We start from the raw sequence: 12,310 nt of genomic DNA, 5'->3' as shown, positions 1-12,310 counted from the left end.
TGGTTACTAAATAGATTGAATGCTAAAATAATTATATAGTGGAAATTGAATGTAGAGAAATGCTTTCACTTGGAAATTATATGTATTTATGAGAAAGCGCCAGTGACCAGTGTACCTAAATTTGCAACTTTTATCGGCGCCAGCTGAGAACTGGATACAAGTATCCATCAGATGCTGTTGAAAAACATGTATTTTGTAATCCCGGACATCATGAAAGCGGCAGTAATAGGGTGAAGGGGTTCTTGGCATTGCTTCCTGGAAGAGTCATTATTTCATGCAATTTTCGGGTCACCATTTCTTGATGGTGCTGAATTTCTGCTTGGATTGATCTTCACAGAAGAAGTCCTGCATGTTCTGCACCCATTAGTATTTAATCATAACATAATTGAATTATAAATACCACACTCCGTGAACCATTTTGTAGACTGACACAGTTCCTAAATTTGATCAACTTCATTGCACCTACTCGAACGCTAAAATCTAACAACAGAAAACCAAAATAATTGCTCTTTATTTATTTTTCCCTTCTGCTATGGGTACAAAAATTGTCACCCTCGTTCTATTGCCATTCTTTTTCTTCCTCCATCTCGTTCTGGCAACAACCAGAATCCCAGCAACCTCACTGGCTACAGCTATTCAAGGAGAATGGCGTCTCTTGCAGGAATGTATTGGCATATCAGCAATGCATATGCAACTCTTGCACAACAACAGAGTTATTATGTTTGATAGGACTGACTTTGGCAATTCTAATATCTCTCTTCCGGGCGGGCGCTGTCGTCGTGATCCACATGACGTAGCACTTAAAACGGACTGCACAGCTCACTCTGTTCTGTATGACATTGGCACCAATAACTTTAGGCCGTTAATGGTACAGACAGATACTTGGTGCTCTTCAGGGGCAGTCCTCGAAGATGGAACACTGGTTCAAACAGGTGGATACAATGATGGAGATCATGCTGTACGAAAATTTTCCCCTTGTGGTGGTGAAGATTGTGATTGGGTTGAGTTTCCAAATGCTCTTATGAGACGTAGATGGTATGCAACAAATCAGATTCTGCCTGATGGAAGAATAATCATAGTTGGGGGGAGAGGACAGTTTAATTATGAGTTTTATTCTCAACCTGCAACCGTTTCTTATGATCTGGAGTTTCTTAAAGAAACCAAGGATGAAGGTGAGAATAACTTGTATCCATTTCTCCATCTCTTACCAGACGGAAACTTGTTCATTTTTGCAAACACAAGGTCCATTTTGTTTGACTACCGTCAAAGCAAGGTTGTCAGGGAGTTTCCTCAGATTCCTGGTGATGCTTCCAGGAACTATCCTAGTTCAGGCTCATCAGTGCTGCTTCCTATCAACGAAAATGGTCCAATAGAGGCAGAGATCATGGTCTGCGGCGGTGCACCTCACGGGGCGTTCACGAGTGCAAGGCAGGGATATTTCATCCGTGCAAGCTCCACATGTGGTCGCCTAAAAGTCACTGACCAAAATCCTGCCTGGGAAATGGAGACAATGCCCATGGCACGAGTAATGGGTGACATGCTACTTCTTCCTACTGGAGATGTCATCATAATCAATGGTGCAAGTTCAGGAACTGCAGGTTGGGAAAATGCAAGAAATCCTGTCACAAGGGCAGTGATCTACAAGCCCCGCGCAATGCAACATAATCGGTTCTCAGTTATGGAAACTGCACAAAGGCCAAGAATGTACCATTCTTCTGCCACACTACTCATTGACGGAAGAGTGCTAGTTGGAGGAAGCAATCCACATGTATACTACAAATTTACTGGTGTACAATTTCCAACTGACCTGAGCTTGGAAGCCTTTTCTCCACCTTACTTAGCACAGCTGCATGATCCGGTGAGACCGAGGATTGTTGGAATGGCTGAAAATATAACATACCAGCGGAAGTTTTCAGTGACTTTCTCAGTCAACAATTTTCTGAAAGTGGCAAGTTTATCAGTGAGAATCATTGCACCATCTTTTACTACGCATTCTTTCTCAATGAACCAAAGAATGGTGATTTTGAAGTTTGTTGAGGCCGTTAATGTTGCCTCGAGTACTTATAGGATTACTGCAATTGGACCATCCTCACCTGAGATCGCACCAAAAGGATACTATATGCTCTTCGTGGTGCATGAAGATATACCTAGTACTGGGATGTGGGTGAACGTTGTCTAATATGTATTGCATATTATTCATACGAATATTCATGCTTAAGAAAGTACGTCCTGTAAACTATAATCTCCTTATAACATGATGTAATGGCCTGAGAAGCTATAGATTATACTGCAATAATACTAATATCAGAATGATACTAGTAAAAGATGTTTGGAGGTTGTAACCATTTTCTTAATTTCTTGTCTAAGTTGTTTGCTTGCCTTAATATAACATGACTCCAAGTTGATATCTACAATTTTGGCAAACTAAGCTTGAGAATACACTAAAATCATAATTTTAATTTAGGATTATGTATTATTTAAAGTACGAACTTCTCATATTAAGGTGTTCCTGGCTTCGTTACTCTTCTTTCTTTCTTTTCTTTTTTTTTTTTCACTTAAAAATTGTATAGTCAAAGAACAAGTAATACAGCGTTTCACCTTAGTTTTTTCCCCCCCTCAATTATACACTAAACAACTTTGATCGAGTTCAAGAAAACTTTCGAATAGTTAATGAAAAATGGTCAGAAATCCCATCAACTAAACCTTTAGAAAAAAAAAAATTAAAGGTAAGAAACCCCATCAAATTTTTTCTTTCTTTATTTATTTCGGCATTTCGATAAAGTAATTACTGAAATGGATTCTAAAGTCTTATTTTTCTGTGATGGCTTATCCAAGGTTCCATGAAACATTGATGACATTCTTGTAAGATTTAAGCTCTTGCTAGAGGCTGAAATTTTGCTTCTACATACGTTCTTAGAGGGGAGAATATATGATTTTTATTCCTTCAGAATTTTTCAGAGAAGTCAAAGGACTTCATTAGTTTGATTCAATGCATATATTTAGAGACAGGGCCTGTGTCCACTTGAATTCATTCGCTTCTACGAAATTGTTGACAAAACCTCTTGGTGTCCCCTTGTCCATACCAAAATTCCGAGAATTTTAATGTTAGTTTTTTCTGTTTTTTGAAAGATTAAACCTCAAGAAAGTGGTTTTTGGTTTAAAATCTAGTTTTGATCTTCCAATGATTAGTTGGCTACACAATCACAGCTCTACTCAGCCACCTGTTTGGTAAACACTCTGAAATGGCAATGAAAATGGGTATCAAAAAAGTCCTCAATGATAATAGATTTTGGTCATTCCCATTTCACTTGTTGGTAATTGTACCGCAATGGCAATGTATTGTATCATTGTCACGATGTTTGCTTTGTTCTTCTATTTGGTCTAAACCAACAATTTTGGTACTCCGTAATTAGCTTTGGAAACTCCATTACTATCTTTTCATGAATCAAAATGGTTTAAATGACTTTTATAAAAGGAAAATTTGCCAAATTGGTCCTCGCATTTTGAGAAAAAAACTTTTTTAATCCTTCACATTAATTTAAAATCAGTCACAATTTGTCCCTCAGATATAAAAAAATGTCCACCTGATTGATTTCAAAACTCATTTTCGCTTACTTTTTCAGCCAAAAAGTGCACACCTCTCTCTTCCACCCATAATTTCAAGGGCAAATGAAAATACACTTTATTTCCTCTTTTTTTTTTAAAAAAAAAAAAAAGAAGAAATGTAAACCACCAAACCCTTTTTTTTAAAAAAAAAAGAAGAAAATGTAAGTCGCCAAACCCTTTCTTCCCCCTTTCCCCTATTTTTTCAGCTACCAAAATCCTAATTGTAAGCCACCAAGCCTCTAATCAAAGAAGAAATTTTCAGTAGGGTCACGTGCAAGTAGTAGAAAAGAGCAAGAAAAGATATAAAAGGAATTCACTCATTGAAGAGTACAATGGAAGCAAACAATTTTTAATGCTATGTGACAAAGAATCCATGATTGTGACTTCTTGGAAACCTGCAAATGTGGGAGGGAGATTCTATAGCTGCCCAAATTATGGAGCAAGTTTGAGCATATTTCATTTTGATTGTCTTGAAAAAAACTTGTTCTTGATATGGGGTGAAAATTGGTTCTTAATATGTGATATTCTTGCATTTTAGGTGAATCGTGCTTGTCGTTAGTTCAAGTGGTATGATCCTCTATTGTGCAGTAAATTGCTATCAATAATATTTGACTTGTTAAAAACTATCAATCGGCCAATGTGTTTCTTAAAAGGTTTATATTTAGGGTTTTGATGGATGATGTGTTCCTTAAAAGGAAACGAAGTGTGTTTTAATTTTTTGTCCTTGAAATTATAGACACATGAGAGAGGCGTGGGTTTTTTGGGCAGAGAAGTGGGCAAAATGAACTTCGGAACCAATTGGATGGACTTTTTACATCTGAGGGACTATAGTGAACGATTTTGAACGCGAGAGACTAAAAAAGTTTCTTTTTTCTGATAGTGTGAGGAACCGATTTGGCAAATTTTCCTCAATAACAAAATTGACCTTCTATACCTAGTCTTTTTAACTTCCTGTGTAACTGTAAAATGAAAAAAAAAAAAAATGATGAACTAAACGGTCACGACTATGTGACTATGCTGTGCGTTGATCGACTAAAATTAATGATCTCACTCTTTATTCTCTATATCTTTCACTTGCTAAGTCCAATGCTCCTAATCTGTCGCAAAAAAATGTCCCAATCTACTATTCCATTGTTTAGCATTACAATCCGTAAATATGTTTGTGTTTTATGAACAAGTTCATTTAGCTGTGTGTTTATTGAGCAAAAAAATCTCAGTTAAGCATTGTAATGTGATCTTGCTATCAAAAATTCAAAGAAGGATCATTTATTAGAACAGGACACTTGATGTCATAATAAAACAGCTATTTACTCAATTTTTATTAGTTTAGATTAAAACAGAATACACTAGCTTTAGATTCTTCTAAAGTAATAGGATAAGGTTATTTTGACAAGAATCCATATCAACAAGAAGTCATTTTCTGTTCCAAAAAAGTAAAAACAAAATAAAGAAGTGATCTATTTCATGTTCCTTACTCCAACACTCAAAATTATTGTTTTCAAAATGTATGGTAAAAATGCCTTTCCATGTGTTGGCTATTTTCTCTTTGAAAAATTGTGTGGACGTAGATATTTCTACTTAATTTAAGGATCCTGAATAATATGATGATATATTGTCTTCAAACTAGTATAATTAGAAAACATTTTTGTCAAATTTCCCATATTCATGCATATAAAGGTACACACACACACAAATTATGTATACACATTTTCATTTTTTTTTTGAGTCAATCTTATATGCACTGACATTGTATGCACTATCGTGATTGGATGCACTACATATATGCAAAATTTAGATTGCAAATTCAAATTCAAATTATGTGTCATACATTCAGTGGTAAAAGTATACAATATATTATTATCTGTGTACAGAACATTAATCCCTTTTTTTTTTCTAATGGAGTGCATATAATGCAGCTCAACCTAAAACAAGAGTTCTATTGATAGTTTTAGAAATTCTGTAACTTTATCCAGGAAAAAGAGGTCTTATTTACTCTGAAATGTTGTTGAAATCAGTTTCAGCTAAAAACTTTTAGAACATTTCAGTCTACAAAGATTAATTGGTTGGCAGTTCCATCAAAAACCTTACCAAAAATAATTCACCAATGTCCACCAACATGCATTGACAAACTTCCACATGTATGGCATTGACGAAAGTGCTAAATTTACAGCACGAAATTTGTAACTAAACAATTTTTCAGCCAAACCCAAAAAATAAGAAACAAAAAGAGAGAAACAAAATGAATTGTATTTGTTCATGTTTAAATTTTCATGTACAATGCACTATTTTGAAGTACCCAACTGTGTCTTGGTATTGATTGCAAGTTAAAGGAAAAGAAAATAGGAAAAGAAAAGGAAAAGGTTTGCATTATTTCCTGTTGCTATTGACTTCTAGTCTTCCCTTGGGTCCACCCTGGTAGTGGGTTCTCTTTAGTCTTTACTTTCTTGATTCTTTTCTTGATCGCTGAAGTTTAACCAAGGCATTGAGGCAATAAGGAAGGCTTCCCTGGCATTTTTCTGCAGATTGTAAGAATTAAAGATTTGCATCATTGATGTTTCAATTTTGGTTCTGTGAATTTGAATTGCATTTGCAGATGGTTTTTCATATTTGTTTATGCATGCATGCATTTGATGAATGAGTGTGGCATGAAATGGTCTGATCATTGTTACTACTTAAAAAAGGGTGAAGATTATTAAGTACGGAGCAAAAAGATAGAGAATTTGAAGCAACTTTTGAACGAGAGACGGATAATACTTGAATGGCAATGCTGCTCAAAAAATCTTAATTCATGATTTTCCTAATTGACAGCCTTGAGGGTTTAAATTGTAGCCATGTTTCTTGAATTCCTTCTTACTTGATTTTGCTGTCAATAGTTGGAATGCATGTCTTCTGATGTTTCCTTAATTGCTTGCACATCTTCTCCTTTTCCACTTGATTACATGTACTACTATATTCCATTTACTTGTGTATATGCTGTCATAACTCATAAGTATATGGTCACAAACGCAGATATGATTTTTTTTTGGTTCTTTACAACATGAGAGTAAAAATTTTACTTGTCTTAATGATTCAGTTCCACTCTTTCTGGTTTTTTTTTTTTTTAATAATATTTTGCATATTCTCGAATCTTTCTGACATTAAAATAGGGTTGGAATCTAGCAGATGACAAGGCCTGCTTTAAACTATTTGGTGGGCATATTCTTAATTCTTTCCTCTTGAAGTACCATGTTCTCATGAGAAATTCAAAGTTAACACCCAGTGCGATAGCAAATTTTCTGTATACTCTGTAATAACAACAATAACATGTTCAAACTCAATTTGCCTCTTGCTATTACTTGATCATATGACCAAGTTTTTGCAATTTCTTTTGGTTGCACTAGCAGCACTACACTGTTACTGGAAACAACATAAGCATGAGTAGAGTTCAAAAGGTGAACAGGAATGATGAATGCTCTGTTATTGGAGACAAAGGTGAGATCAGCTTTATCGATTTTGAGCTTGATGGTCCTGTTTGCTCTGATGACCAAAATGAAGAGGATCCAGTGATAATCTCAACTCCTTTTCCCTTTACCCGAGGGAAGCCTCGGTCTGCTTTTGTTGGGGAGACTTCTTATGATGCAGTCACTATAACTAATACAACTAGAGAGCCTGTGCCACTTTGGGGAGTGAAAATTTTTGGTTCAAACCCTGCAGACTCGTTCACTATATCACTGCTGAAACCACCTTCAATGGATTCTGATGATGAATACATTAAAAGGTTTCTGGAGGGATTTTCTCTTGAAGATAGAACCCTTCAGCCAGAAAAAACGCTCACCATTTGGTTATCTTGCAAACCTAAAGACATTGGATTGCACACAAGTATAGTGCATTTTGATGTAGGGGATGAAAGGATAGAGCGTGTGATATTTCTCTTGGCTGAGGACAAGGTTTCCCAGTCTCTGGCTTCAAGGAAGTCATATGCAAAATATCAAAGAAATAGACAATCTACTTCTGAAACATTTGCTAGATATCCTGCAAAGAGATCCAGCAGAGGGTGGAAATATAAGCTTCGTCAGTTTGAAATGCCAGAAGGAACTAGGAAGTTATTAGAAGATAAGCAAATCCCTGCAGTTATATTAGAAAACTTAACGAAGGAGAATTATGCTTCTTATTTCGGCACCTTACTATACATGGAAGAGCTACATTTGGAGGTAACTTTCATTCAGTTATAAACATTATGGCTCTCTCGTCTCCTTTCTGTTGGTATAAAGTTATAAATATTTTGCAAACAGAAAGAAATGAGGAATTACGACATGCGGACTGTGGAACTGAGACGAAGGAAGGGTAACTTAATGGCTATTGAGGTCCCTGGGCTGGCAGAGAGAAGGCCTTCACTTGTACATGGTGACTTTGTATTTGTTGGGCCAGCCTACCAGCAGAGAAATGGTCTTAATTTCCAGTATCAGGTTAATTTCTTTTTGCAAACATGAAAATATGTAGGGGCTAAAGTTCTGAACTCTACCACTTCAGAAGTAGCAAGCACTTCAAAATTTTGGATTCCCAAACTTCAGGTTGCTCTGTCCTGGTTGAGTTTAAATTACATCTCGTATCAAGTTCTTCTAAGTTATTTTATCTAGTCTCATGAAGACATCATGACAACTTTAGTTGGATATACATCACCATTTGGTGTAACAGATGATACGTTTCTAGAACCATACCGCTGTTTTTGCCAAAGTCAGTATTTGGTTGGCATAGTATAGTGATTATATTTGGGTTCATGTAGTTAAATATGATCCTAGCCTCATAAGCTCCTGAACCTTGCTTCTTGAAAAAGTTCGTGCTTTGGATGATATTTTTCCAGAAACTAGCTCTCAAAGCACTGATCTCCCTTGTCATAATTCATCTCTTAATAGCTGTTGCAGAGTTTCTTTGATTACATTAGAAGACCAGGGCTAGATAAATTTTCCTATTTATGCAAAGAAATATTCTTGAGCTTTTATTCAAAGGAGAAACTCTAAATAAAAAGCAAAGGTTCTAATTCTGAAATCCTATGATGAATTTGATAACATGAAAATGTTTCATTAATCTTCTTGGTGGGCTACTATATTTATTAGTAAATTATCCAGTTTGCTTGGTATCTGTCATCCTTCTTTTTATGCCTTCATTTATGTCTTGTGCCTTCAGCTACAATTCATAGGGAGTATCAAAATTAGGTAAGCACCATATGCAAGATCGTATTCTTCTCTTTAAAGCATTAGATAAGAAATTAGATCAAAATATGAATTATGTATACTTTCAGGGTTCCATCTACCGGATTGAGGCTGATGAAGTTCTTTTGAAGTTTGGCAAGGACTTTCACATGCAAAATCACCCAGGGAGTTTTTATAATATTTGGTTTACTTTCAATAGGATAAACCTGCAGAGATTACATCAAGCAGTTGAATCTGCACAATACCTGGACATAGATTTCCTGTTCCCCTCCCAACTTAAAGAACAGTCAAGTAATGGGATGCCAGTCACGCCTTTTACAAGTCTCAATCAGCAGCAGCTGCAAGCTGTTGAGAAGATCCTTAGTTCTGAAGGGGCACCTCCTTATGTCATCCATGGACCTCCAGGTACTGGCAAAACAGTGACTTTGGTAGAAGCAATCCTACAACTTTATACAACAAGAAAGAATACCCGCATTCTTGTTTGTGCTGCTTCAAACAGTGCAGCCGACTACATTTTAGAGAAACTTGTTCTCAATGGAATTGTTGAAGTAAAAGATAAAGAGATCTTCAGGCTCAATGCCACCAGCCGTCAATACGAAGATGTTCGGCCAGATTGCATTCGGTTTTGCTATTTTGAGGACTCTATTTTCAAATGTCCTCCTTTGGAGGCCTTAATGTGTTACAGGATCATCATCTCTACTTATATGAGTTCATCTCTCCTTTATGCAGAAGGTATAAGTTGTGGTCACTTCTCCCATATATTCTTAGATGAAGCCGGTCAAGTTTCAGAACCAGAAACCATGGTACCTATGTCCAACCTTTGTCAAAGGGAAACTACTGTTGTTCTTGCAGGAGACCCCAAGCAATTAGGCCCTGTTGTATTTTCCAGAAATGCAATGACTTATGGCTTGGGAAAATCTTACTTAGAAAGACTTTTTGAATGTAACTGCTATTCACATGGGGATCCAAATTTCATCACGAAATTAGTTAGTAATTATAGATGTCATCCTGCAATTCTTCAACTCCCCTCAAAACTATTCTATGAAGGGGAGTTGCTTGCATGCAAAGAAGATACTTCTTCAGCAAAGTCTTGGCTAGGTATTCTTCCTCGTGGAGAGTTTCCTATTCTCTTTGTTGGCATTCAGGGATGTGATGAGAGAGAAGGGTACAACCCCTCATGGTTTAACAGGATTGAGGCAAGCAAGGTGGTTAACTTGATCATAAAGCTGAGAGCCTTGCCAGATCTAAGAGAAGGAGACATTGGTGTAATAACACCTTACCGTCAACAAGTGGTTAAGATTATCAATGTACTTGAATCAGAAGATATATTTGGCATTAAAGTTGGGAGTGTTGAGCAGTTTCAGGGACAAGAGAAAGAAGTTATAATTATCTCTACAGTCCGGTCAACTAGCAGACACAACGAGCATGATAAAACGTTCAGCCTTGGATTCCTTAGTAATCCTAGAAGGTTTAATGTTGCACTTACACGTGCAAAATCATTGCTTGTCATAGTGGGCAATCCACACATTATCAGTAAGGTACTAATGCTAGATTAGACTTCCTCATTCTTTTTTCAATTGCTTCATCTGTACTTCTACTAGTTCTTACAGTTTTTGTTATACTCTCATGCCTTTGGATAATGTGCATAACATTGATGGTGTCAGATGTGTTAAAAATCAAACATTTGACTAGTCTCTGGTCATCAAAGCCAAGGAAATCATGCCGAGTGTCTGGTCTGTCCTTTTCTGCATACATTTAGGGTTCCCTTCTGCTGATACCGTCTGGCGAAAAATGCCTTAAGAAACAACAGAGCACCACTATCAGATAACCTGGATGTGATGTACTTGTTTCTATGTCAGTCTTGTGATCAGCTAGAATTTAGTTGGAATTCTAATTTCTTGCTTAGAGATTTCAAGAAGAGGAAATAGATATAATTTGCAGTTCTCCAACTTTACGAACCTCAAAAAACGGATATCCAACAATTGTGTCTAACGCAGCTTCATGTGAGTTTTACCAGCTGTTAAAATCTCAAAGCCAAAAAGAAACATGGTATTAGCACTTATGGTCCAACTACATATATAATGCCTCCATGCAGGAGATACTTTAGTTCACTTACAAAGTCATACATTTCTGTTTGTGTCTGTGTGTCTGAATTTTGTGCCTGCTCCAGGACTGTTGACTGACAAAGATATACAGATTTATGGACTATATAGAGATCTTGGGAGAAGAAAAGCCAGAGAATATTTTTGTACTCTTATATCTAATCAACTTATGAACCACATCATGGGCTTGTGTATCAGTTGCCCTATTCTTTTTTATACCTTTGCTTTTGGAAAATGCATAGGACATAAATCGATTCGTTGAATTATGTTGGTATAATCACCTCAATCCCCCAATTGAATCCGGAGCACATAACTGGTAAAAGATTATTTTGATTTCTGCATGGTTTGTTTTATTTTGATCCTTATTCTGTAGAATTTGTCATCAGAAAAAACGTGTGGAGCTCTAGGAAAATTTACCACTACTCTTGACACATATATGCTAAAGCAACCTTAGCATGCTATTCTCCTGACTTTGAGAAATTTCTGATCTTAGCTAAGGCAGAGAGTAAGTAAATAAATTAATCACATAAAACCACATCTTCAGTTTGTGTAGTATTCCTGCCATGTTTTCATTTCATCCTAAAAGCCTTCTTCTTCATAGAGTGCTGCATATAAACAAGAAAAAGGACAGCTAAACTTCCAAAACAGGTACTACATCTTATGTTCAACATATTGAGTTTCAAAGTAGTAGAGCTGTATGACATGTGAACAAATTGCACCGCATGACGTAAACACAACTTTGTAAAGCCAGTAAGTTGTACATAGATCATATCAGTTGCTTTTCTGTTGCAGGATCTTTATTGGCATAAGCTTTTTTGGGTTTTGCATAGATCATATCTGTTGCTTTTCTGTTGCAGGATTTTTATTGGCATAAGCTTTTGTGGTATTGCAAGGACAATAATTCCTACCAAGGTTGTCCTTTGTCTGAAAGAGAACTTGATATGGTGGAAGACCTAGAGCCAGAGCACTGAATCAGAGTTTGTGGGCTCATATTATGAACAAGCAATCCTCTATATCCAACAGGTTTCACATATGATTTCATTGAACTCAATAAAACAGCATGTGGATTTAAGGACTCCCTCAGCCAGATTTTCAAGACCTTTTACTTCATTCTCTCTCGCTCAGCATGTGTATTACTGATTAATATATGGTTTTGGAGACCATGAAAGTCTCGGGTCATGAGTTTGTATTTACATCCTAGTCCAACATTGATAATTCAAGGTTGTATTTTTGAAGTTTTTCTGCTTTCTGCTACTGCTTCTTGTCACACCTCCTGTTAAAAGTACTGCAAGCGTTGACAGCGGCCAAAGCAAGTGCTGTAAATTGATCAGTTTTACTCTCAACTGGTCCAGTTTATTCCAAACCAGTATACTTATGGTACCTGTGGTATTCTATCTATTATTGTACAAAAGG

The 12,310-nt window shown here is 36.4% G+C and overlaps 2 protein-coding genes across 4 annotated transcripts; both read left to right on the top strand.

Annotated features, from left to right (window-relative positions):
• Positions 1-418: 418 nt before the first annotated feature.
• LOC113723629 (aldehyde oxidase GLOX-like) lies at positions 419-2,342 on the top strand. Its single transcript, XM_027246632.2, has one exon. The coding sequence runs from the start codon at positions 533-535 to the stop codon at positions 2,177-2,179; it is 1,647 nt and encodes a 548-aa protein (XP_027102433.2). The 5' UTR covers positions 419-532; the 3' UTR covers positions 2,180-2,342.
• A 3,675-nt stretch (positions 2,343-6,017) lies between these two features.
• LOC113732693 (probable RNA helicase SDE3) lies at positions 6,018-12,240 on the top strand. 3 transcript variants are annotated; one of them, XM_072076171.1, is made up of 6 exons: positions 6,018-6,131; positions 6,990-7,796; positions 7,878-8,051; positions 8,885-9,200; positions 9,525-10,333; positions 11,755-12,240. In XM_072076171.1, exons 2-6 carry the CDS (start codon positions 7,020-7,022, stop codon positions 11,866-11,868), a joined length of 2,190 nt encoding a protein of 729 aa, XP_071932272.1. In that variant the 5' UTR covers positions 6,018-6,131; positions 6,990-7,019; the 3' UTR covers positions 11,869-12,240. The 3 variants fall into 3 exon arrangements, with proteins under 3 accessions (XP_071932272.1, XP_071932270.1, XP_071932271.1); XM_072076169.1 differs by having other exon boundaries at positions 8,885-10,333; XM_072076170.1 differs by having other exon boundaries at positions 6,034-6,131; positions 6,987-7,796; positions 8,885-10,333.
• The last annotated feature ends 70 nt before the right edge of the window (positions 12,241-12,310 follow it).

This window comes from Coffea arabica, chromosome 2c (assembly GCF_036785885.1).
Source record: "Coffea arabica cultivar ET-39 chromosome 2c, Coffea Arabica ET-39 HiFi, whole genome shotgun sequence".
In the NCBI taxonomy this organism is placed as follows: Eukaryota; Viridiplantae; Streptophyta; class Magnoliopsida; order Gentianales; family Rubiaceae; genus Coffea; species Coffea arabica.
This window is presented reverse-complemented; position numbering and strand designations above follow the sequence as displayed.